Source organism: Phascolarctos cinereus, unplaced genomic scaffold, assembly GCF_003287225.1.
Source record: "Phascolarctos cinereus isolate Bilbo 61053 unplaced genomic scaffold, phaCin_HiC Scaffold_4;HRSCAF=312, whole genome shotgun sequence".
Lineage (NCBI taxonomy): Eukaryota > Metazoa > Chordata > Mammalia > Diprotodontia > Phascolarctidae > Phascolarctos > Phascolarctos cinereus.
Genome location: NW_027555847.1, coordinates 129,253,155 through 129,280,850, shown reverse-complemented (window position 1 = coordinate 129,280,850; position 27,696 = coordinate 129,253,155). Strand labels below are relative to the sequence as shown.

Here is a 27,696-nt window from a genome sequence, read left to right as displayed (position 1 = left end):
TATTACCTCTAAGATAAGATACAAACTCCTTAATAGGATATTTCATATCTTTCACAATGTGGCTTCAGTCTACCTTTCCCAATTATTTCCAAGTAACTTCTTTCACAAGAGACAGTGGGCCAAGGTGAGTACAGAGCTTACCTTAAAGCAAGTTCAGACATGACTGATATACTGGCTGTATGTCCCTGAGCAATCTCTCTCAGGGTCCAAGTTGCAGAAAACACATAAATCCTCACCCTGAAGTTCCCTGTATCAATGAAATGAAAAGTGAGATACCTCTCCTCATTCCTGTCACTTTGCCTCATCTTGTCAAATGTCCCCAGTAGCTATTCTCAATACAGTACTCCATCTCCTGCCTCTGTGCTTTGCATAAACGACCTCCTTTGTCCAGCATGTACTCTCCTTTTACAAATGTGAGTGCAGCCACATCCTACACAAGAGTCTCCCTGATCTTTTCTCCTGAGTTGATAGTGGTTCCTTCCCCTTGAAATTACTTTATGAGAATGTTGCATTTATTTGTGTACATTTTGTATCCACTTAATAAGGTGTATGATCCTTAAGGGCCTTTTATCTCCGGTGCCTGAAACAATACTTGGCAGTTGGTATAGACATTTGATAAATTTTTGTTAAATTGAATTTAACATTCAAATAAGTACTATTTTTCATGGAATATAGGAATATGTCAGTAGAAAGTATTAGGTTGGCAGCGAATATGGGAAAGGGAAGGGAATTAGCATTTGTGTCGTGCCTACTATGTGCCAGGCACTGTTAAAGACACTTCACAGATGTTATGTCTTTTAATTCTCACAATAATCCTGTGAGGTAGATGGTGTTATTACTCTCATTTTACAGTTGAGGTACATGAGGGAAACAAAGGTGAAGTGACACACCCACGATTATACAACTAATGAATATCTGAAGCTACATTTGAACTCAGATCTTTCAGACTTTAGGCCTACTACTCTAAATATGGTGCCAGTAGCTGCCTGGTAGACACTGAAATAAAGTATATCACACAAAAAAAAAGTTTAACATCTCTTCTTTGCCCGTAGGTATGAGACCATGGATGTAGGAAAATTCTAGTGTTGTTAGAATTTTATCTCACATTTATGTAATGTTTTATAGTTAACAAAGTGCTGTTCTTGAAGTATCCCTATAAGGTAGAATGTACAAGTATTTCTGCCTTCAATTTGTGGATGAAACTTGTCCATAGTCCCATGTCCAGTAACTGGTAGAGTCAGGATTCAAACCAAGGTAGGTCTGATAACTCCAAATCTAGGTCTTTTTCTACCATTCCAACTTGCAGTAAGCCCTGGCTATTTAAACAGAGGCAAGATGGTATAGAAAAAAGAACACATCATTAGAAAATCACTAAAAATCTTTGAGTAGGAAATTGACATGAGCATATTTATTCATTAGGAAGATTGCTTTGTCTTTAAAAACTTGAAAAGCTTGAGCAGAACCAGGAGAACATTGTGTACAGTAACAGCCACATTGTGTGATGACTAACTTTGATAGACTTAGCCCTTCTCAGCAGTGCAAGAATCTAAGACATCTCCAAAAGTCTTGTGACAGAAACTGCTATCCACATCCAGAGAAAGAAGTAGGAAGTTTGAATGCAGATAGAAGCATACGATTTGCTCTTTTTTTTTAAATCTGTTTTGTTTTGTTTCCTCTTTCTTCTGGTTCATCCTGTTGGTTCTAATTCTTCCTTACAGCATGACTAATGTAAAAATATGTTTAATAGGAATGTATATGTAGAGCCTATATCAGATTGCATGCTGTTGTGGGGAGAGAGGGGGAGAAGAATTTAAAACTCAAGCTTATGGAAGTGATTGTTAAAAACTTAAAATTAATTAATAAAAAAAAAATTGCAAAGCTAATCATTAACAAAAACATAACCAAGTAAAGCTAGAACAGATCTTGAGAGACCATTCATATCAGTCTCCTCATTCTATTGATGAAGAAATTTAGATCCAGAGAGGGTAAGTTGTTTGTCCAAGGTCATACAGATCATAAGCACTGTAGGCAGGATTTGAATATAGGTATTCATTCAGCTAATAAATATTAAACACATGCTGTATTAAGCACTGAGGATATAAAAAAGGAGGCCAAAGATAGTCCCCTACCCTCAAGGAGCTCACAGTCTAAACTGCGGAGATAATATGCAAAAACACATATTTTCCAACAAGCTATATATACAGGTAAACCAGAAATGGCTAAAAGCAGGAAAGCACTGGAATTAAGAAGGGTTGGGGAGGCTTTCAGTACAAGATGGGATTTTAGTTGGGACTTAAAAACCAGAGAGGTCAGCGAGTAGGCAGAGCTGAAAAGGGACAATGTTCCAGACATGAAGGACAGTCAGAGAGAATGCTCAGAGCCAAGAGATAGAGCATCTTGTTCATGGAACAGCCAAGAGCCCAGGATCATGGGCTCGTGGAATGTTGTCAGGGAATGAAGAGTAAGGCCTTGTATCCCTAGAGCCAGTGCTTCCTCCACTGTATCACTCCAAGAACTAAAACGCTATATAAACTTGTTATACCATGCATTTCAGTAACTTGGCAAGCATTCATTAAATGCCTGTTATGTGCCAAACTTTGTGCTTAATGCTGATGATACAAAGAAAGGCACCCCAGTCCTTGCTGTCAAGGAGTTCACAGTTTAATGGAGACATTATGCGCACGCGCGCGCGCACACACACACACACACACACACAATGAGTTGGAGGTAATTTCAGAGCAAAGGCACTAAGATTAAGGAAGATTGAAAATAAAGGACAAATTGACAACAACTGTTCCTTAGTTGATGGGTACCACCATCAATTTCTAGTTCTCTGCCACCACGAAAAGAGTTGCTATAACTATTTTCATACATACAGATCCTTTTTTCTTTCTTAATCCCTTTGGGGTATAGTCTTAGGAACGGTATTACTGCATCAAAGAATATGCACAGTTTAGTAAATTTGGGATAATAGTTCCAAATTGTTTTCCAGATAACTAGACCAATTTATATTTCTACCAGCAAAGTGTTAATGTGCCTAATTTCCCACAGTCCCTCCAACACTTGTCATTTTCCATTTTTATCAACTTTGCCATTTTGATCTTGAGGTAGAACCTCAGAGTTGCTTTAATTTGCATTTCTCTGGTAGTGATTTGGAGTATTTTTTATATCGATGGCTCGATTCTTCCTCTGAAAAATGCTTATTTATATCCTTTAATTATTTTATCAATTGGGGAATAGCTTTTATTCATATAAACCTGAATAATTTCTTTAAATTTCTTAGGAACGAGACTTCTTGTCAAAGACACTTGCTGCAAAGATTTTCCTTTGTTAACTGCTTCCCTTTTAATCTTAACTGTAATGGATTTGTTTGTGCAAAACGTTTAAATTTTATGTAAGTTTCTGTGATCCTTTCTGTCCCTTGTTTTGTCATGAACTCTACCCATATTCATAACATTTAAAAGGTAATTTTTTCCTTGCTTCTCTTAATTTGTTATGATGTTTCTCTCTTTATCTAAGTCATATTAGGCTTATCTTCGTTAGTTCGGATATTGGTTTAAACTTGATTTCTACCAAACTTCTCTCTAGTTTTCTAAGCAGTTTTCATGGAATAGTGAGTTCTTAACCCAGTAGCAGCAGTCTTTGGATTTATCAAAACACTAGGCTACTGTGTGTGTTTGGTTCTCTGTGTTGTATGGCTAACGTTTCATTGATTGACCATTCTCTTTCTTAATCATTACCAAAATGTTTTGATGAGTACTGCTTTATAGACTACTTTAATATCTGGTAGTTCTAGGCCCTCTTTTCTTTCTTTTTTTTAAATTTCCCTTAAGAGTCTTGACTTTTTATGGGAAAAAAACTCTTCTTAAACTTCATAGATAATGCAAAGGTTAGCAAAGTTTTCTAGGGTCATTTGAGGCACATCTTCATATTTGCTGCCATCAACCCAGCCCTTATTTCCTTGGAATTAATTGTATAGTATTGTTGGTCTCTTTTCTACTTGAAGTAAAAAAAAAAGTAGTCAAAGTTGTCTATCGTATTGTGCCCCAGCTCAGCCATAGAAACACCTCAAACTTGAGACTGTTTCGTACCATTTCAGCAGCTTATAGCATTGTTGACAGCACAGGAAAAAAGGCTTTCCCTCTCCTTCTCCCCCTCCCCACTGAGTTAATATAAATGGTTGAGCATTCCCATGATAGCTACTACTTCCTCCCAGTCTTGGAAGGAAACCAGCTAGAGGGGAAACCACTGTGAAATCACATGGCCTTAAAAGCCAGGCCTCCAATAAAATATGGGAGGGGAGAGTGGGGAAGATACATCTGTCTACTCTTCACTTATTGGGTGGGATAAGGGTGCTCGTGGTGCTGCAGTGGAGACGGGGCGGGTGGAACTAGACACCTCAGACTTGAGTAGAAGCACAAGGTTCTTCTATTAGGACTCGGAGGTTTTAGTGTTTGTTTGCCCCTGGCTCAGTGCAGGGTTATTGGTGGTTAGAGAAATTTGATTCTGAGGTGTGGCAATAATTTTGGAGGTGTTGTGGAAATTTGCTACAGTCAGGGTTCTTGTTCAGTGTTTCCCTGAGGATCTAGGAGGCCTCAGCTTCATCCTCAGAGACTGAGTCTGCTGGGCCTCTGTAGCATCTGTATGCCTTCTACTGAAGTTCAGCTCTGACATCTTCATCATCTAAAATGACGCTGAAGTCTGTCAGCCTATTCTGTCAGCTTGTCTCATGCCAGGTCAGCAGGGATGCTTACCCTACATAAATTGATAAGCTAGGAGGTGTAGATCTTGGCTACGTTTTTTGCGCATATCATTTATAGTAGAGGACAGTGCCTGCCCTTCATAGTCCAGCCCTGGTATGTGCAGGGAAGCTCCCAGGGCATTGGGATAGGACAGTACTAACAGATAATCACTATCTAATGGTCTTTGGAGTTTGATGTCGCAGATGATGGGGTATTAGAAGCAGGGCATCCTAAAATGTAGACCCTCCGTGAAGATAGCATCTGGCTGCACTGCCCCAATCTGGAGGAAAATGGCTCTTTTCCTACCTTCCTTTGTGAATACAGACTATTGGATTCCATAGGACACAGTCTTTGTGCTCATTGTGGTTGTGAATCCTGTAGTTACCATGTGATGTCCTCCTAGTTTTGGGCCATGCCTGCTTCCTCATTCATCTTTCAACTGATGATCTACCAACAGCACACTTCCTTCCAAGAGGAATTGTACTGGAAGAGTACTCTATCCTAAATGGTCATATTCCAAAGAGGATATGAACTTCAGGCCCATGAGAAGGCTTTTATTTTAGAAAGCTTAGCTTCATGGTAGATGAAGATTTCTCCAAAAAAAGTAACCTTGTTTCAGGACGGTTGGCCAAGTAGTGGTATAGGGTACTTCTGGGGCCCCGAGGTGGTGGGGGGAGGGAGAGGAAATTACAAAATAGCAGTTTAACAGAAAACATGACTATCTCAAACACAGGTGTTACAGTAACACAATGATCGTATCTTGTTAGGTCTTGCCTCCTGTTATTTCTGAACATATGAAAATGCAAATATTGAGCCAGAAAAAAGTTACTTTGTCTTGTGCACAATTTACTGTAAGAAGTTATTTGAAACTAACTCCTTTCAGAATTCCTGCCCTTGCCAAATTCTGCATCCCATTTCCCTTTGGATCTTTTTTCGTGTAGTCCTTAGTATCAATAGCAAAGCTATAGCCCAGCAAAGGCAGCAATAGCCTCCATGTTTCATGAAGGTGGGCCAAGGTGAAAATCAAATCCAGGAACTTTTTCTCAGGAAAAAGAGGCTCATTGGTTGCCTGAGGACAGTATAGTACAGGAATATTTATTGCCACATCATTTACCACCTCTGATCCTAGCTGTGTAAGTCATCTATAAAATGAGGATAATAGTACATATGGTACCAGATTCACAGGTTGTCGTGAGGATCATAGGAGATGGATAAGGTAGCGTGCTTTTCAAATCTTAAGAATCTATAAAAATGGCATCTGGATGTATATATATAGGTTTCTTTTCTCCTTGAAATTAACCCAATTAAGAAAATACGACAATCACCAATTTTCTTTGTATGGCTATTGCATTTTTTTCTGATGAGTAAGCCTTCCCCCCCAAGCCTTTTTATTTCATCTCTTCCCTGTTACCTAGTATCATTCCTGTCAGTTTGTTTGTGCTTTGTACAAAGTAGGTGGCACTCAGTAAATAGTTGTTGATTGATTTAAGTAAGTAGTAGTAAATCATGTTGCTATGACTTGTTTCTGTTAGTATTGTCCCATCTTGATTGAACTTCTGAACTAATATGCTGACTGGGGCCTGAGATCTCTGGTTGAGGGATGGTGAAGGGAGGAGTATAGAATGATATGGGCAAAGGTTTCCTCTCATTCCACTGTAGGTCTGTGACCTGGGGAGGAGTAGTGGGCAACAAAGCTGCCAGTTTGCACCTGTCTCCATTTTGGTACCCTGCTATGTTTGGGACCTTTTCTTGCTCAGGTCCATAGCCTCTCCTAGGGAGCTGGTGTGCTCTGCCTTCTGAGAATTCTGCACCAGGCCTCATCCCCAATGTCTGCAGACCTGTCTGTCTCTATATGTCATCTTTGGCTGGACAGATGACTCAGTGTGACTTTTTTTTAAATTTCCCCATTAGGATTTGGTTTGGTGCATCCCTGCATTGCTTTCTGCAACTCCTCCATCTTGACTCCATCGTATATTCTCAGTGGTGTTATTTTCACATCTCTAGCTCCGACCTTTCTCCCGAGATCATAGATGCAGCTTCCTGGTAGCTATTTCTGCTTGATCAATAATCAGCTCCAAAATGTCTAACTATTTTCTACCCTCCTCCCCAAACTTACTTCCTAATTTTCCCATTTGAGGAAATGTCACTCAGGTCCCAGTCAGTTATTAAGTCTTTTGTCAGTCATGTTTCCCACATTGAATTTTTTTTCTATTACCTTTTACTAGCCTTTTAAAATTCTATTTTCATCTTAAATCTGGACCATTGTAATAATCTTCTAACTACATCCAGCCTCCTTTTCTCATTCCTTACCACCAGTAATAGGATCACCATCTTGCACATACCTTTTAGAAAAATTTTACTGAAATGTCACTTTTGTCATCCTGTTTGCCCTACTAAATATTCAGTGACTGCCTTTGTAGAGTCAAATGTTAACTCAGCTTATCAGTTAATTCTGTCAAGATCCTAGCAGGTTCTTTGTCCGTCTTGTCCCATACTACTCCCTCATAGAAATCCTCAACTCCAGCCAAACTACTTATTTAGGGGGTCACTTAGCATGCCGCTTATTCTCCCTTCTCGGCCTTTGCTTATGCTCTGCCCTCTGCCTGGAATGTGTTTTCCCCACCCCTCTGTTGTAATCCTTCAAGACAATTAAAGTCCTATATTACCTCCATGAAGATGTTCCCTTAGTATTCCAGTTCACAGTGACCTTTCTTCTGAATTCCCATGCCTTTTATTGTCTGTTTTCTCCCTTTTCTCATAAAGTCTCTCACCATCCCTCCTCTGTCCCTCATAGCAGAGGACTTTGCCTCATTCTTTATTGAGGGCATTTATTGTGATATCTTTCCCTTCTCTCAATCTCACATCATTCTTTCTTTTCCACCTTTTTCTCTTTTACTTGAGTGTCTGATGAAAAGGCCCTTCCTCTTGCCAGGGCCATCCTCTCTATATGTAACCCTTAATCATAGTCCTTCCCATCTTCTCTAGCAAATTGCCTCCACAGTTATTCCCCACCTTATGTTGTAATGATAATCAACTGTGAAAGACTTGTCTACTTTGATCAATACAGTGATCCGAGACAGTTGCAAAGGACTCATGATAAGAAAACACTATCCATCTTCAGAGAGAGAATTGATAAACTCTGAGTGCAAATTGAAGTATAATTTTCCTACTTTCTTTATTTTTCTTGCTTTTTTTTGAATGCGGCTAATATGGAAACATGTTTTTCATGATTTCACATGTATAATTGATATCGTATTGCCTGCATTCCCAATAGATGGGGGAAGGAATAGGAGGGAGGGAAGGAGAGAAAATTTTTTTAAGTGTTAAAAATAAAATAAATTATAAAATTTTAAAAAAATTTTTTAATTTAAAAATTCCTTGCCTCTGAGAGGACAGTATGGCATAATGGAAAGGGTCCTAGATTTGGAGCCAGAGGACTGGTGTTCAACATGCCATTTATTCCACAGGATATGTTGAACAATCACTTTACTTCTCTTGGCATTGGTTTCCTCTACTGTAAAATGAGGAGGGTAGACTTCATGACTTTGTAGATCCCTTTCAGCTCCAAGTCTTTGATCCCGTAATTGTTCCTTTGCCTTCACTTTCTCCCTATCTCTTTGCTTCATTATTATCTGCATACACACCCAAGTTTCTCCCATTCTTAAAAATTCCTCTCTTCACCCTACCGTCCCCTCAAGTTTTCTCCTCCATCTCTCTTCCTTTTCTCAGCCACATGGAGATCATTCCCTCTACTCCCTTACTTCTCTCTCTCTCTCTCTCTCTCTGTCTTTTCAGCTCTTTTCAGTATGGCTTTTGAATTCATCACTCAATTGAAATTACTCTCTCTGTTTTCTAAACTGCCATATTTGGTGTCCTCAATCCACATCCTTCATGGCCTTTTTGTGGCTTTTTGCTTTTTTTAAAGGCAGTTGAGGTTAAGTAACTTGCCCAGGGACACAGAGCTAGTAAGTGCCAAGTGTTTGGTCTGGGGCTGGATTTGAACTCAGGTCTTCCTGACTTCAGGGCTGGTGCTTGATCCACTGAGCCACCTAGCTGCCCCCACTTCTGCTACCTGTCTAGCCACTCCACTTTTTTTGTGGGATCATCACCTATATCATGACTCTGATTGTTAATCCCAAGGTACTGCCCTGGCTTCTGTGTTCTCCATGTACTCTCACTTGATGATCTCCCTAGCTTATGGATTTACTTATGAACTCTATGCTAATGATCCAGTCAGAGCCAGTCCAGGTCTCTCTCCTGAGCTTCAGTCATTACAAACTGCCTCCTACATGTTTATTCTGGATATCCTGTAGTTGTTTCAAAGTCAGCATGTTCTAAACAGAACTCATTATCTTTGCCCAAACCCTCCCCTCTTCCCAACTTCCCTGTTATTGTCAAGGCACCACTATCTTTACAGTCTTTAACAGTGCTGCCACTCTAGTTACCTGTCACTTAAGCTATTGCAAAGCTATTGCAACAGCTTCTTGTTCGTCTTGCCTCAGCTTCCTTCCCATTCCAATCCATCTTCTAAGTAGCTGTCAAAGTGATTTCCTAAAGTACGGGTCTGACCACTTTACTTCCTTATTCAGTAAACTCCAGTTGCTCACCATTACCTTAGGATCAAATACACACTTCTGCTTAGCCTTTTAAACCCTCACAGCCTGGCTCCATTCTGCTTTTACAGCCTGTTTTATAGCACTGAATTGAGCACTGCTATCCTTTGCAGTATCTTTACCTTGTCTTTCCCTGGTACATGGGATACAGTCCCTCTTCGCCTCTTTTCTCTTAGAATCTTTGTCTTCCTTCAAAACTCTGCTGAAGTGCCGCCCTCTATGTGAAACTCTTCCTAATAGCTTACCCTGATAGCACCTTCCCTCCAACAGACTATCTTGTATCTATTTCCTGTATATCTGCCTATTGTCTTCCTTCTCTACAATGTAGCACAACATCAGGTACATAATTGGTACTCAGGGAGTACTTGTTGATTTATTGAATCATGCATTTGATGCTTAGAATTAATAATATAAGGGGCTGCTAGGGGTGCAGTGGATAGAATGCTGGACCTGGAGTCAGGAAGACCTCTCTTTCTCAATTCAAATCTGGCCTCAGACGCTTAATAGCTGTGTGACCCTGGGCAAGTCACTTAACCCTGTTTGCCTCAGTTTCCTCATCTGTCAAATGAGCTGGAGGAGGAAATGGCAAACCACTGCAGTTTCTCTGCCAAGAAAATCCCAAATGGGGACACAACTGAAATGACTTGAACAAAAAATATGACTTCTTTTTAAGTTGTGTGTATTCCTCTCCAGCTGCATTTTTTTTGAGGGAGGATGTTGTGAGGTGGTCAGGGTTAAGTGGCTTGCCCAAGGTCACACAGCTAGTAAATGTCAACTGTCTGAGGCCAGATTTGAACTCAGGTCCTCCTGACTCCAAGGCTGGAGCTCTATTTACTGCACCACCTAGCTGCCCCTCTCCAACTGCATTTTAAATTCTTTAAGGACTAAGTACTTAATGATTATATACTCCAGACTATTTAGAACTGTACTTTTAATATAATAAATGTTCTGTAATGATCTGTTGGTTAATTTAGGTGCTAATTGATTGTATTGGACTGTGGTGACTACATTTTTCTCCTCAGGACCTCAGAGATTGTTTTTTCAAACGATAACATGTCCAGGTTATTATGGGAGGTCTCTAGGGAACTTGCTTCCTGATTTGCCTTGCAGATGCAGTCACTGAAGATTTTAGGTAACACTCGATCCCTCACTGTCTTGAAAGCTTGAACCTTTTAGACAGATGCTGGCTTAGAATCATGGGTTAGAATTTAAAAGAAGTTCCTCAGCTTTTTTTCTTCTAATTTTAGGAGTACCATAACATCACTGCTTTATATTTTATATGACTGAGGCAGTTTTCTTTTGATTCCATTAGGTTTGTGCATATTCTTCTGCTTATTCCAGCCCTGCCATTGGGTATCTCAAACCTTATGCTTCACAATGGGTGATGGAATGCCGTCACAACCTGGCATTTCACTTGGGAGAAAAATGTTCCCTTTCTGAGTACAAAATTTGAGGTGGGGGATGGAGTCCAACTCTTCCTGTCTTTGCCTGAGCTGAAAGTGCAGGGGCTACTTACAGGCCTGGCCTACTATTGATGGGCACAGAAGCCTTTTTTTTTTTAAAATGTCAGCATGTTGTATTGCTTTTCTTTAAATTTTCAAAAAATTTTATTAATTTATTTTGATTTATTAATAATCACTTCCATATGCTTTTGAGTTTAAAATTTTTCTCCCCCTTCCTCCACACCACCCTCCCCAAGATGGCGCACAATCTGATATAGGCTATACATTTACATTCCTATTAAACATATTTTCACATTAGTGGTATTGTAAGTAAAAATTAAGACCAATAGGAAGAACCATCAAAAAGAGGAAACAAAACTCAACAGAAGAGAAAAAAAATGATAACGATTCAGCTTCCATAGTTCTTTCTTTGGATGTGGATAGCATTTTCCATCACGGGGCCTCTGGAGATGTCTTAGATCCTTCTATTGCTGGGAAAGGTTAAGTTTATAAATATTAGTCATCGCACAACGTGGCTGTTATTGTGTATAACGTTCTCTTGGTTCTGCTCATTTCACTCAGCATCAGACCGTGCAAGTCTTTCCAGGTTTTTGTAAAGTCAGTCTGTTCATCATTTCTTGTAGCACAGTAGTATTGCATTACATTCATATACCACAACTTGCTCAGCCATTCCCCAGCTGATGGGCATCCTCTCAATTTCCAACTCTTTGTCACCACAGAAAGAGCTGCTATGAATATTTTTGTACATGTGGGTCCTTTTCCCATTTGTATGATCTCTTTGGGATATAGCCCTAGAAGTGCTATTGCTGGGTCAAAGGGTATGCACATTTTTATAGCCCTTTGGGCATAGTTCCAAATTGCTCTCCAGAATGGTTGGATCATTTCACAACTCCACCAACAATGCATTAGTGTTCCAGTTTTCCCACATCCTCTCTAACATTTATCATTTTCCTGTTTTGTCATGTTGGCCAATCTGATAGGCGTGATGTGATACCTCAGAGTTGTTTTGATTTGCATTTCTCTAATCAGTAATGATATAGAGCATTTTTTTATATGACTATAAATAGCTTTAATTTCTTCATCTGAGAACTGTCTGTTCATATCCTTTGACCATTTATCAATTGGGGAATGACTTGTATTCTTATAAATTTGACTTAGTTCTCTATATATTTTAGAAATGAGGCCCTTCTCAGAGAGACTGGTTGTAAAAATTCTTTCCCCATTTTCTACCTTCCTTCTAATTTTAGTTGCATTGGTTTTGTTTGTGTAAAAACTTTTCAATTTAATGTAATCAAAATTATCCATTTTGCTTTTCGTAATGTTCTCTGTCTCTTGTTTGGTCATGAATTCTTCTGGTCTCCATAGTGTATTGATTTTTTTTTATTAACACCAAAATTACGTTAAATTCATTTTTTTTTGTTTTTCCTTAATTTATTTTGATTTATCAACAATCACTTCCATATGCTTTTGAATTAAAAGTTTTTCTCCTCCTTCCTCCTCCCCACCATCCCCAAGACAGCACAGAATCTGATATAGACTATACATATACATTCCTATTTGAAACATTTTCACATTAGTGATGTAAGTAAGAATTAGAACCAATAGGAGGAACCACCAGAAAAAGGAAACAAAATCAACAGAAGAAAAAAAAAGTAGCAAATAGTATGCTTTGATCTGTATTCAAACTCCATAGTTCTTTCTTTGTTGTGTGGATAGCATTTACCATCACGAGGCCTTTGGAGAGGCACAGAAGCTTTTGACATGCTCTCTTTCAAAACTGAGCTATTTTGCCCCGACTTGAGCAGTCCTAATTTAACACCTCCTCCCCTTACCTCCTCCATGCCCAATTTACTGTGAACACTCAATGAGCTTAGCCCATTGCAGCTCAGAACTCAAAGTTCAAGAGATGTGCCAGCCTCAGCCTCCTGAGTATCAGGGATTACAAGCAAGCATCACAGTTTCTTGCTGACTGCAAATTCTAGATACAATTAACCTGTCATTGATAGATAAGTAGCCATTCTCTGCCTTATAGGGTAAACATTAAATCATTTAGAATCTGAGGTTTTGTTTACAATACAGTACACATTTATTAAGCACATATTCTGTCCTTTGGCACTGTACTTAGCTTTGGTGATGAAAAAAAGAAAAAGAGACAGTCCCTGCAGCCTCTTGGGGGAAGACAATACACAAAAGCAAACTGCTGAGGGTCACTAATGTGATGGTGGAGTAGAATTCCAGGAGTGCAGCTTGTAGGAAATTAAGAGTTGGATGGGCTTCGGAATCCTCTTCAAATAGAGGCTTTGGGAGGAGTTGATTGCTCTGCCCTCCAGTCTTCCAGAGGGGCCTGAGGCAACTGGAGGTACTGACGATGTGTGAAATGACTAACACCTCTTCCACTAATTCAATCCCAAGTCGAATTTTTTTGCAAATCATAGTATCCCAGATATAGAGCTGGAAGGGACTTTATAGGTTTTCTAGTCTAACCCTCTTGTTTTACACATGAGCAAACAGGCCCAGAAGGCTGAAGAGACTTTCCCTATGATGCTTCAGTAGTATGTATCAAAGCCCACAGTGTAACCCAGATCCTCTCGACTGCAAATCCATCATACTCTTCCATGCTGTACTGCCTTGCTTAGTTTTTCTGTTGAGAGTAACAAGGAATTTCTTAAAACTTGCATTGATCTTTTTAAAATTTAACTTTCATTTCCAAATATATCCCTTCCCATTCATTCCTCCTACCCAGAGACAGTGCCATGTAACAAGGACAAAAAAAATTCAGAAAAGCAGGCCACTGTATAAACTCAGTCTTAGCATATTCAGTGTTCTGCCTGAGCTCTTCAGGGAAGGGTCAGATGTACATTTTCCCTTCTCTGTGGGACCAAGCTTGGTTGCACAGCTTTCACAGTGGTTTTTGTTATTTTGATTTACTTTGTTGTAGTTGTTAAGTATATTACTTTCCTGATTCTACCTGCTTCACTCTGCTGTAATTCATGGGAATCTTTTCCTGTTGCTCTAGATTTCTTATTCATCATTTCTTGCAGTTCAATAACATTCAATGATATAATTATGCTTATATACCATAATTTGTTTGGCAGTTCTTTGGGCATTTGCTTTGTTATCATTTTTTCATGCAATTTATTTGTGTATCTTGAAATGTTGCATTTAAAATTTATATACACAGGGCCACAACTGTTCGTTACAAAGGGAGAAATCTTCGAATCAAAGCTCCAATGTGCAGGGCCTTGAAGAAACTCTGTGATCCAGATGGTATGTAAAAGTGTAGGCCGAATTCTCTAAGTTACTGCATGTACTGTTGTGCACTTCTGCCTCTCACAGGCACAGTTCTGTAGTTATCGTGGATTCAAAGAGAGCTGTGTTTTTATTGTTCTGTCATGGGGCTGATGTGAAAAGTTAGAGTGAAGAGACCATTGCTGCTTAGCTAGGGATATCTGTATTTCCCTTGCAAGACAGCTGAAAAACTGCTTTAAATTCTGACCTTGCAAGTCAGGAGCTCTTCTTGGCCTTAAAAAGCCACCCTTCCTTGCTGAATCTTGTCCCGAAAGGCAGCCCAGTTCATTTAAAAACTCCTGTAACACCGACCTGGTCAGTTGCTATCAGTGATCTTTCCTGTAAGGTGCCCCTAAACCAACCTGTCTTCTCCCCCTATCTCTCTTAAAACACATCGCCCTCTGGGGTGTAATATGGCTGTGCCCTTAAGAATATCTGAGCAGCCAAATGAGAGTCAACCCAGATCCTATCGAGGTACCTTTCTTCTTCCTCCCTATCACCTGCATAGTTGTGTGTGGAGAATTCTTGTCTTTGACCTCATTCACCATCGTATGGTTTGTGTCTCAAGGTTTGTCGAATTACAGGATTTTCATGGTCTTACTCTTCATGTTTCACAGGTCTCAGTGATGAGGAAGATCAGAAACCAGTGAGGCTTCCTCTCAAAGTTCCTGTGGAATTGCAACCACGAAACAACCATGCCTGGGCTCGGGTGCAGAGTCTTGCCCAGAACCCACGCCTCAGGTACTTTACACTGATTCAGTATCTCTTCTTCTTTCCAAGGCCTAGGGGACAAGATCATTTCTTCATTTCTTTTGCTTTTTACATGTATCATTCTGTGATGTCCCTTGGTTAAAAGGTGTGGTCAGAATTACTTTGAAGTGATAATGAGAGAAAGAGGTGAGTACCTTTTACTGCTACCTGCCCTTTTCTGAATATTGGTGCCAGTCTACACTCCAGCTTCGGTTAAGAGGTGATAGTGAGCTGCTGCAACAAGTATTTATTAACCACCGACTGTGTTCAGAACACTGGTGCTGGAAGAGATTCAAAGCTGAGGGAAGGTAAGGTTTTCTTTTGTAGACCTTGTTCCAGGCCACTGCTTTCACATTCGGTGGTATAGGAGCAGTGAAAATATTGTCAGTCTATAAAGGGGCAAGAAAGTAATGAAGTAGGTGCGGCGGCATTTAGGAGGTGGGTACGAAGGCTTAGTCAGCTTGTTCTCACTTTTTAAAAGAATGTTCCTTTTTGTTTTAACCTTAAGTCTTCAAGAAACATAAAGGAGGGTATTCTCTATGAAACTATGAACTGTTATCTAGTGTGTTTTTTGAAAAAAATAATATTAAAGAAAAAACCGAATATACTAAATTTAATAAAATGGTTAACAAAATTGCCGCATTTTATTTTCTTATGACCTTTTTTGTTTTCTTCTGCTTTTTAAAAAATATTTTCATTGATTCCTTCCTTTTTTCCATTTTTATCCTTACTCACTAACTTACCCATATACAATCCCTCCACTGTAACCAAGTCATTATTCTTGATTTTTTTTTTCCTTTGCACCACAAAATCTCTGCCTCTCTACTTTCCAGGATTTGGTGAACATTGGTTTATTCTTATTGCTTCATATATTCCATAATTTTGCTCCTATATATATCTCTGGGTCTCTTACGTGTTCATTGTCTAGACTTAAATGTATAATTTATTCGTATGTTCCCTTGCAAAACTTATCACTTATCGATGTGTTACCTGCCAGTATATCTTCTGTCTGTACATTTTTTATATAGTTACAATCACTATATATTGTGATTCTACTTTTCTTAACCTTTGTGTTACTTTTTCTAATCTTTATCCATATCTTTGTATTCTTCATTGGTTTCTAACCTTTGAGCCCAGTAAGTGATCTTGACAGTCCCACCCTGTCATGACAGATAGAAGAGCGGACATCCCTTCTGCTGTAGCTCAGGAGTCGCTCTTTCTCACTCTTTTCTGTGAGTTTTTCTTTGTGCTCTTGACCTCTTACTGTTTGATTTCTCTATAGGATGATTGTAGAACTACATCGAAAGGTTTCTAGCCTCATTGAATTTCTGAAGCAGAAATGGGCATTACATGAAGTACGAATTGTATCCTTTTTTGGACTAGAAAAGAACCTCCCAAATTTGGTAGCATGTGTCACTGTGGACAGGCATTCTGTTTCCTTTTTGTAATATAGATGCAACCTGATGTTTGGTGGCATTGCCTTTTTTTACATATTGGTGAATTTTGGGGGTGAGGGAGAGAATACAGTGGCTATACTATGTCTTTGCTTAGTACCATAATAAAAACTTGGAACTCAGTCCTGTTTTTTTTTTATCATATTTCATCACCCTGCTGGACCTAGGAACTTCTGTCAGGCTCTGTCTTTTGGGAGTCTGTTATCTACTATAGGCAATATCACAGAAGTATTCATTTCATTTTCTTCATTTAAAGGAAGGTAATTGAAATCTGACTTTCTCAGTTTATGTGAATTGTCTGATCCCAGAGGGACTACTTAAGGTGGTTTGAGTTTGCTGAAAAAAGAGAGAGACTGTCCATCGTTGTTATTTCATGGTATAGTAACTGTACAGGACATACATTGTGAGGGCCAAATCTAAATTCAGTAGGATGATGGTAATACCACTAAAATGACTGTTAGCATTAAAAAATGTCTTTTGTATGTGTAATGTAATATTGACCCTGAGGAGTAGAGAATTTTAGAGCTAGTCATGGTCTATTCACTGTGGTTGAGAATCATATAGGTCTAGTTTTAGGTCATCCCAGCCTTCATATTTTAAGGATGAGGACATGTTTTGGGGGGCTGGGAGGGCAGTAGGCTATGTGCTCCCTGCTGAATTCCTTGACAGTGTCTGTTTAGCGCCAAACACTGGATGCACGGCAACTCCAGGACTCTAGAGATGGGGAGACCAGGGCCCAGCTTTCCAGGGAGAAGGCTACCTTGCACCTCTTCCCTGGGGAGAACTGTACACTCACACCCCTCCCTGGGGTGGCCCGAGTGGTTCACTCAAAGGCTTTCTGCACAGTGCACTGGCAGGAAAGTGGCAAATGCAAACAGAACACAAAGGACTCTCATTTGCTGCCTCCTGCCCAAATCCTAGGCATTCAGAGTGGTCAGGGTACAGCCCGGGGCCAGGTGAAGTATCCTCGGGGAGCAGCTGATGCCAAGGGCTGTGGGAGGAGTGAGCATATGACAGAATTGATGAGAATGTCTCATCCACCTGCCGATGCTTCTCAGAGCTCTGGAGAGAGCTCCCCAGAAAGTGGCCCTAGTGAAGGGGCAGCCCTGAGCCTTAGCAGCCCAGATGCTCCTGACAAAATGCCGTCAGGGCTTCACGACTCAGGAGGAAACCTGGAAAAGACTAATGTGGCAGCTTCTACAGAGGGCAGAGATGCCCCAGTCAGTGACCCACCTTCTGTACCCATACCGGGAAGTGTATCATGTGCCTGCAGCCACATCCCTGACCTGGAAGAGGAGCTCTCTCTCCTAGATCCATTCCCTCGGTACATGAAGTCCTGCCAGGACCTTATCATCCCAGAGAAATGTTTTTGTACAGACAGATTGCCTAGGCAAGAGCCTGCTCCCCACAGTGGGTCCGCCTCTCCGGAGGCTCTTCCAGCTAGCAGTGTAGAAACTGCTGACCTAGCGTCAGGTCAAGGACTATCACTCATCAGCGTGCAGCCTAGAGCTGAGACTCAGAGTAGCCAAGGTCTGGGATTGCAACCAGATGTTTGCACTAAGGAGTTAGCTGATGCACCTGCTGAGGACTTCCAGGAGAAGCCGAGCTCCTCCTTTACATCTCCATCTCAGGGACAGCCTGCCACAAAGCCTCTGAAGGAGAGCCCAAGCCGGCTTGCCCAGCAGGTCAGAGAGGAGGGGTGGAACCTACAAACCTCCGAAAGCCTTACACTGGCCGAAGTCTACCTCATGATGGGCAAGCCAAACAAGCTGCAGCTAGAATACGACTGGTTGGCTGTCCTGGGGCCGGAGGCAGAGACGCAGAGCTCAAGGGAGCCAGGGCAGGACCCTAGCTCTGGCTCCACATCTGCAGCCTTTCATAAGCAGCGCCTGCTTAGCTGCCTCTTAAAACTAATTTCAACCGAAGTCAACCCTAAACTGGTGAGCGTGTATGTTTGTGTGTGTCTCTCTCTGCTTGTTACGTGCTACTGTCACTTTCTTAAGACAGAGCAAAACTGTGTAAGTGGTTTCTGTTCCATTTGGTTGGGAGCCCTGTCTTTTTCCAGTTAATCTGTATAGGTAATGATGTTGTCCTTAGTGGGCAGCAATTTTTTCTATGTAGCAGACTTCCATAATCCTTGTGTGCTCCATATGAAAGGAGAGCAAGCTGAGATCAGAGGATAAGGACTAGGTATTCAGTAAAATATCGATTTGTCATAGCTGCACCATTATCTTAAATTGTACTTTGGATTTATACCACACTTTTTAACTTAATCTGTTTTCCAGTCTTCTGTATCATATGCCCTTTGAACTAGGGAGCTGAAAGCATTACCAGAGTTAACATAATTTGGTGGCCAAAGCACTGGGCTTAGTCCAAAGACTTGGCTCTGCTACTGGTTTGCTATGAGTCCTCTCTAGGCCTCAGTTTCCTCTTTCACTTGGTGATTTTCCAGTTCAGAATTCCCTTTTATAGACCAAAAAAACTAAAACAAAATGACAAACCCAAGGTTTGGAGATAGTAACTATCTATTGGCCAGGGTTACTAATGGTGCTTGGTCTAGAATTGTTGACTCCCAGTCCAAGGAGTCACTGCTCAGCACTTTTATGTATCATATTACTTGTTTTGGAAATGTATCTGTTGGTAGTTTTTTATTTATTTGAATGAATGAGGATACTGATTTTTATTCTGGGAGTGAGCCTTTCAGATTTCTATCACTATCATCTTAATAGCAATCCAAGCTAGTGACAGTATTGACAGGGTTCTACAGGCAGTCTTGAGCTCAAGATATTTAGGAAAAGTATCTACTGTCTTGTACCTCAAGTATTACATAACTGTCATTTGTTATGTTATTATTTGTATTATCCCTTTCCAAAATGAAATGTGCTTCCTTCCCTTTAAGAAGATGCTTCTTCTTTAGAAATAAATTTAAAGGGGGAGCTCATACTTTAAAAGCTTGTTAGGACATTATTTCCAGGAGTTTAAAAAAAAATCAGAATTCATTAGTTAGATAATCAAATAAAAAAGTTTTTGGTTATTCAGGAGTAGTTTCCAACTATACTTTGCATCTTGGCTAAAATGTGTCAGTGAGGATTTAATAATATAGTGCTTTCATTAACATAAATGCAGTTTATTAATATAATAGATATAGATGAAATTTGTTAATATACACGCATTGAAAATGGAAAGAGATTCAGAATTCTTTCTGGTAAGCCAAACATACTTCTTCCCTCAGTGATTTCCAGCTTAGTGTTATAGTATTCATGAAACAAAATTTCATGGCAAAGTAAAACAAAAATACATAGTTAATATTTAGAGTCTTTATTTATTTATTTATTCTTTAGTGTTTAGTTTTTATTTAAACAGAATAATAATTAATATTTCTGAAGCTGCACCCTTTGAGAAAATTTTCCTTCTCAAAACTTAAGTACCCCTTGATTACTTATTTTTAAGGCAGGGATTCTTTACCTTTTGTGTGTCCTAGACCTCTTTGGCAGGCTTGTGAAACTCTTATGGACCCCTTCTCAGAGCAGTGTTGTTTTGTGTATGTGTGTGTGGGGGGGTGCAATGGGAGTTAAGTGACTTGCCCAGGGTCACACAGTTAGTGTTATATGTCTGAGGCTGGATTTGAACTCGGGTCCTCCTGACTCCAGGGCCAGTGCTTTATCCAGTGTTCTATCCACTCCCTCACCTACCTGCCCCTAGAACAGTGGTGTTTAAATGCATAAAATGAAGTGGATAGGATTACAACAGAAATCAGTCAGATTGATATATTGTTACTGAGATTGTTTTCAAAAGTTCATGGACTTTAGATTAACAACTTCCTCCTCTAAGGATTCAGTGTTTTCTAAGATGGACAGAGAGCCTTCTCTTAATTGGTTTCAGGAGACATTTTCATTCTTAATTTGGTGCCATAAAGAAGGGAAACTCTAATAATCCTGGTTTTAAGAAATCAAGATCCGTCCTTGAAAATAAGTCTTCTATTCAAGAAAGAATAATTAGGTCTTTGAGTCAAGTATGACCAAGGACTTTAGACTAGAATACTGTCGTAATTTTATTTCTTAATTATTTCCACACCTCACAGTTCTTATAATTCTTTGTCAGTCAATTCCCATTCAGGCATTTCTCAGCCATTGGCTTTTTGTAGCCACATATTGATTAGTATCTCAAGCAGTTATAACCCATCACATGTAGATATAGGCTGTGAAATGTATTTATGTGACAATCCAAAGAATGTATATTCATTTTTAGAAAAAAACAGAAAACTGAAAGTCATATTTTAAAAGTAAGTTGGTCCCTTGTATTTGAATATTAAATTTCTAAGGTTGGAAGTGGTCTTGATTTATAAAACAGTTCTCTCTCAAACCTCTTTGGAATTGACCCTTATTCTTGCTTGAATTTTATGGTACCTCTCCTCAAAATGCCTAGTGGCATATATTTATTGTTTTAGGGTAAACGAAAAATAATTTTGTTTTGAGCTTTGGGGGAAGCAGGATACTTTTGTGACAGAATTTGAGATGTTCAAATTTTTTAAAAATTGTAAATGACTGGTTACATTTAGAGATCTTGAGTGTTAGAAAATCAGATTTAGGAATTTCTGTTTTAAATAATGTCATTTCATCTAGAGCATTTATTAACCTTCCTTTATTCTTTCATCTATTTCTTTTCCACTGGCCTCATACTTCTAGGAGAGTGTTAGGAGTATATTCAGGGCAGGAAAAAAAAAAAGAAAATTTTGAAGTCATGAGAAAAAAATTGAATTTTAGGGGAAAATTAAAGCATATGTACTTTCTTAATTTAGGAACATGAAAATGTACCTCATTTAACTTGTGGGGTCAAGCAACTATGATGTTATAATGACAGATATAAAGGCCTAGAAAAAATTTTTCTAATGTGAAAGACACTTTTTTCCCTTATCAGTTATTTTTAAACCAATAAAGGCCCTCATTAAAAGTAGTTTTTCTTTCTCCATCTCCCATTTTTCATGGGGATTTCTAGACATGAGGCTGACGCTGTGGAATATATCTACTAAGGCCTAGAAGTTTAACTTTAAAAGTTGACGTTATTTATATGTAACTCTGGAACAAATTTCACATTTTCTGGCTCTAGGTTTTCCAGTATTTTTGCTAGTGTAAGGAAAAGTTTTCATTGTTCTTTAAAATTAGACATTTTATTTAATCTTTAACATTCCCTTTCTTTGGTTTGAAATCTGTATGTAATAGTCATCGAATTGCCCTAGTTTTATCCTTTGTCACATTTTTTGTTTAGTAGGTCAGGTTACCATGTCCTACCTAGTATGTTTTAAAATATGTTAAGCAGTGAAGTCATACTTGTTCTTTTAGAGGAGGAGGGCCTTTTATTTTCTTGGTAGTATAGCATAGTGACAAGCTTTCTTGTTAGGAGTATCTGTGGTAAAGTGCTTAAGAATTTGAAGTCAGGAGATTGGGATTCAAATTCCAACTCTGTAACTTATGCTCATAAATTTAGAGTTGAAAGGGTTGTAAAGGTCATCTGTCTCAGTCCCCTCCTTTAAGATTAGGAACCTCTGGCCTAGAGAAGTTAAGCAGTGTTCCTGAAGTCACATAGCTAGGTGACAGATAGGCAGGATCCGCACTCACCTCTTCCTCCTCTTCCTCCACAGACAGCGTTCTCTCCCCTGTGCCATATTACCATTTACAAAATGTAGTACCAAGGGCAAGTCACTTTACCTCAGAGTTTCAATTTCTTCCTCTGTAAAGCTGAGATGATCCTTTTCCTGACTCCCTCACAAGATTAGTGTAAAGAGAGTGTTTTTTAAACCTTAGAGTGCTATAGAAATATGGGTTGTTATTTCTGTTGGTTGTGCTTTGGGATCTTGTAGTCCTGTACTAACCAAGCAGCCTCCCTAATGTCTACTGAAAGAGCTCAGTATGGTGATTCGGAAGGGAATGTTGATATAAAAGCAGCTCTTGAAATCTTCTGGTTTAATGTTTTTCTCTCTTCAACCCAAACTCTTTTTGTTAAAGACACTCTCTGTGATGCCCTTGATCCTCTGCATCTTTGTTGGAGGAATAAAGCTTTCCTGATGATGTTTGGAGCAGACCATTTACTTCAAACTGGGTGTAGTTGTATTGTGCTGAGTGTGCACTGAATCCTTCCTCTCCCCTCCTAGACTCCTGAATCTAATGCTGTCTCTGTGGCTTCAGTGAAGCCCACTCAAGAGGAGCAGTCACTAACGCCCCCAGGAAAGGTGATAACCATCAGTACCCGGAGTCCCCGCTGTGCCCGAAATCAGTCCACCCTCCGAAATAATAAGAACTTCTCTCCCAACTCATCATCCAGCTCCTCAGGTGAGATGTTAAGGGGGCTGGGGAGCCAGCCCAGAGCAGCCATTCATCTAATCTGGCAGCCTGCCTTTGCCTTACCCTGATAACTTCAGAAGTGTCCTACAAGAGCCAGGTCAACATTTTCTATTCAATTCAATTTAATATTTATTGAGCACCTGCTAGGTGTCAGGCACTTTGCCTGCCAAGCACTGTGAATACAGATAAGAAAAGGATAGTCCCTGCCCTCAAGGAGTTTACGGTCTAATAGGGGAAGGCAACAGACAAAAGGAAGCTGGGAAAGGGAGTAGGGATGACAAACGCCAAAGGGGACCCTTCCTGTCCTGTGGAGTTGAAACCGGGCAGAGGTGGAGATACAAAGTGTCTTGTAATCAGCAGTCCTAACTACCACCTACAAAAATCATTACCATTGAGGGACATTGAACTATAGTGACTACTATAAGTGGCTTCACCCCTCAGCTCAGTCTTATAGAAGAGGAGAAAATGAGTTTCTAGCCCAAGAAATACTTCTTTAAGGTAGCTTGGTGGTACTCAGAACTCATAGCATAGATTTTAGAGCTCTGAGTTATGTAATTCAACCCTCTCATTTTATACAGTTGAGCTATGGGAATAAGTTGGGTAGATTTTTAAAAGACTTATTACATTGAACTTAATATGAAAAAGCATTGTATTTTTGTAAGCTTTTTCTTAGATTGTAAACTCAAGTTGAATACTGACTCTATATTTTTCTTTGAATGATACCTAGGCTAGCACCACATGCAAACAGGTTGTAAAATAAATTATTTTTTATTATGATCAAGAAAAGTATATTTTGTCAATTCTTAAGAAATTTGATATTGAATTATTTTTCTATTACATGTTCCGAGAATTTCAAAACCATTACTTCATTATTATTTTAATGTTAGTCCAGTGTTATACTTGTAAATGTATATTATGCTGCCCCCTCCACCCTCCAAAATCAATCTGTTATACTTCTGCCATAAAATAAGAAAGAACAGTGTTACAAGTAAATCACCAGAAATATGATAACTTCTGGCTGGACAGATTGAGGGAATAATTCCCATAAAGTTGCTATTATTTTTTTCCCAGATTATTCAAGCAGCGTTAAAAAAAATCATTCACTGCACATTTCCAGTGACTGATAACTGTATAAAACTACCTTATTAGTTTTTATTGCTTAGTTATCCTAAGAGCTCAACATTTACAAAATAGGTAGTCTGTAAGTATTTTGAATAAGACTTCAAAAACATTTAAGGTATTGAGGAGCCTCAACAAGAGGCTCTTAATAATTGTAATGTTTTTCCTCTCTCTCTTTTCACTCTCAAACTTTTTCCCTTTTCTTAGATGACAAATATACAAACATCAAGAATAATGGTCACTTTTTAACATGCCAGTTTTGTTAGCCCTATCCACAGAGCTAGTGTTTGATAAAGGTTTATAGCTCTCAGCTTTTATTCTGTTTCCTCTAATAACCTGTGAGCCATATTCTTTACGTTGGTCCCGTTTCATTTCATATTCTGTTCTGAAAATGAACATAGAACAGCTAATTTGAAAATTTCTATGTTTTATCAAAGAGAGAAGGGAATATTTGATCAAATACGATAAATAGAACCATAATGATAATACTGACAGCTGGCACTTATGTAACACCTACTACATACTAGGCAGTATGCGAAGCACTTTACTCTGTCTAATTTGATCTTCATGACAACTCTAGAAGGTAGGTGCTATTATCATATGCACCTTACAGCTGAAGAAACCGAGGCGAACAGGTTACACAACTAGTGACTGTCTTAGGCTAGATTTGAACTTGGGCTTTCCCTATTCTAGGCCCAGTGCTCTATCCACTATACCATCTAGCTGCCCCCAGGAATACCTGAGTTCAAGACAGACACTTAGATCTGTGTTATCCTGGACAAGTCACTTGACTTCTCTTTGTCTAAGTTTCCTGAACTGTAAGGTGGGAATAATAACAGCACCAACTTTGTAGAGTGGTTATTAGGATCAAATGAGATAGTATTTGTAAAATGTTTAGCATTGTTCTTGGTATGTAGTAGGTACTATATAAATATTTACTCCCTTCCCCCCAGTAAGAGATAAATTAGAAATGCATTGTTTATATGTGTCAAAATACAGAAATTCCCTGCAAAGTGATTCATTCTCATAGTTTGTCATATAATTTTCCAAAAAATGAATTATCAAGGAAGACAGTACATAACAAAAGAATACTTGATTAGATGTCAGAAGACCTGTGATAAGGTCCCAGCTGTTTGCTTGCCTACCTTTCTGACCTTTAGCAAGTAACCTTACCATTCTCGGCTTCAGTTCTCTTTATCTGTAAAATGAGGGTGGTAAGACTAGATGACCTCTGAGCTCCCTTTTCACTATGAGTTGATGATCTTGTGAACTGTTTTCTCTACTAACAACAATAATTGAAGCCATCCATTTTTTTGTTCTTTTAAGGTTTGAGAAATCCTCCAAGACCTCTTCTGGTAGCTGCTCCATCTAGTTCAGGAAATAGTGATTCTGATGGGGGGCTTTTTGCAGTCCCCACAACCTTGCCACCCAACAGCCGGCATGGAAAGCTGTTTTCACCTAGCAAGGATGCAGAATTGACTTTCCGACAGCATCTGGACACAATCAGTGTAAGTGCAGAAAGAACATATCTGAAACATGACTATACCTGATCTGTCTCCATAGGAGATGACCTCACACATGACTCCATAGATACTGTACAGAGCTTGTTTCTTATTAAGCACAAACTCCAAAATCAAGATTCACTTTCACAGAGAGAGGGAATAGATATTTGGGTAGTGGTGTTTCTCATGGAGGTAAAAGGCCTCATCTCTTTCTCGCCTGATGGTTTCCTTTGCAGATGCAGTCGGATTTCTTCTTGCCAAAACCGAGGAAGCTACGAAATAGACACTTGAGGAAGCCATTGGTGGTACAGGTCAGAAGAGCTTGTTTTTGTACCTGTCTGTGGTCATAAAAATTAAGTCCTAGGATTTAGGGTAGACTTTTTTCTTGGTTTTATCACTGATTGTTTCAACTAATATGAATAATCTTTTCACTCTGCTTCAATTTCCCTGTGTTTAAAATGGTATTAATATCTGCCCCCTTCTCTACCACTGTATGTTACTCCATATATAAAATAAAATACTTGTTTCTTAGGAAGTGCAGCCTCTAAAATCAAAGATCACTTCCACAAAGAGAAGGTCAACAAGGGACCAGTTGGACACTCGAAAGAACTTTACCCCGCAGCAGCACATGTATTGCTGAATGAAGGGGTAGAAAATCATGTGACTGTTCTGACTGTATCTACTACAAATTTTTATGTTACATTTGCATCCTCACGGCTGCCCCACTGCCCTTCTGTACTTCCTTTATCAACTCACTATCCCACTTTCCGCAGCAGCTCTTCCAAACCTTCTCATACCTCTTTAAATCTTGCATGGTTTAAACCTTTAAAAAAAAAAAAGCCCCATCCCCAAGGGGCCCCTAGGTGGCTTGAGACACATAACACTCACTCACTAGCTGTGTGACTCTGGGCAAGTCACTTAATTCCAATTGCCTCACCAAAAAGTGTGGGGGAAAAACCCCACCCACGACACAACTGGGAATCTTACCTCATATTTTACAGATAAAATTGAGGCGATTCACTGTGAGCTCCCTCTTCTCCCGTCTTTCTGATCTCCTGTTAGCTGCTTTTTGCCACTCCATCGTCCTTCACCCAACGTCTCACAGGATGAAGGGGCTTCACTCCTTACCAAGGCTACTTGTTCAAGTGATCCCATTCCATCCGGTCTCCTCCGATAGAAGGTTGTCTTCATCCCCACTCTATAGCTTATTTTAATTCTCTGTCTCTCTACAGACTCCCTTGCTGCCTCCAAACATACCCATGTTTCCTCTATCCTCAGAAAAACCTCCAGCTATAGTCCTGTGTCTTTTCTACCCTTTTAGTCAAACTCCTTGAAAAGGCTGTCCACACCAGGTGCCTCCACTTCCTCTACTTTTATTCTCTTCTTAACCCCTTCTAGTCTGGCTTCTGACTCAATCATTCCACTGCAGCTGATCTCTCCTAAGTTAGGAGTGGTGTTTTTTTTTTTAAACCCAATCCCACCGTCTTTTCTTAATCCTCACTCTTCCTTGCCCTCTCTGCAGCCTTTGACACTGTTGATCATGTTCTCCTCCTTGATATTCTCTTCATTCTAGGTTTTCAGGACTCTATTCTCTTCTGGTTCTCTTCCTACGTGGTCTCCTGACCATGCCTTCTGTCTCCTTTGCTGGATCCTCCTCCAGATCACACCCTCTAACCATAGGGGTCCTTCAGGGCCCTCTTCTCTTCTTCCTCTATAGTATTTCACTTGGTGATCTAATCAGCTTCTGTGGATTGAGTCACCATCTTTATGTTGATGATTCTTAAATCTGCCTTTGCTGCTGGAAACTCTCTGCTGACCTCCAGTCACTCATCTCCAGCTGCCTTTCAGATATCTTAAACTGAATGTGCAGTAGATGTATCAAACCCAGTGTTTCTAAAACTAACTCGTTATCTTTCCCCCTAAGGTCCCTTCTCCTCACCCCCTAATACTTTAGTGGGCAGAACCATCCTCGTTATCTTTAAGTCTTGAGTCGTCACTGTCTTTCAGTCCCATATCCGAGTGGTTGCCAAAACCTATCAATTCCTCCTCTGCAGGCTTGTATCACCTCATTGCTGGATTATTGCAATAGCCTGTTGGTGGGTCTGCCTGCCCCAGGTCTCTCCTCACTCCAGTCCATCCTACATTCAGCCACTAAAATGATTTTCTTAAAGGGCAGATTTGATCATACCACCCCACTATTCAGTAAACTTCATGTGGCACCCTATTGCCTCTAGGATCAGTACAAAATCCTCTGGCTTTCAGTGACCTTGGCGAACCAGTCCTCTCTTACCTTTCCAGTCTCGTTGCATCTTACTCCCCAAGATGTACTCTTCTGTCTGAGGACGCTAGCTCTTTGCTGTTTCGTGAGCAAGGCACTCCTTTTCTTGGCTCTGGGTATTTTCTCTCGTTGTTCCCCATACCCCAGTA

General features: G+C 39.7%; 1 protein-coding gene across 2 annotated transcripts in view; it reads left to right on the top strand.

Annotated features, from left to right (window-relative positions):
• CRAMP1 (cramped chromatin regulator 1) overlaps positions 1–27,696 on the top strand; it is a 113,872-nt gene that overhangs the window by 64,835 nt on the left and 21,341 nt on the right. For both annotated transcript variants that reach the window (XM_021006624.2, XM_021006623.2), the window contains exons 7-13: positions 14,000–14,085; positions 14,724–14,847; positions 16,139–16,220; positions 16,991–18,250; positions 22,459–22,636; positions 25,094–25,275; positions 25,506–25,580. In XM_021006624.2, the coding sequence (XP_020862283.1) occupies positions 14,000–14,085; positions 14,724–14,847; positions 16,139–16,220; positions 16,991–18,250; positions 22,459–22,636; positions 25,094–25,275; positions 25,506–25,580 (1,987 nt within the window). The remainder of the gene's footprint in view (positions 1–13,999; positions 14,086–14,723; positions 14,848–16,138; positions 16,221–16,990; positions 18,251–22,458; positions 22,637–25,093; positions 25,276–25,505; positions 25,581–27,696) is intronic.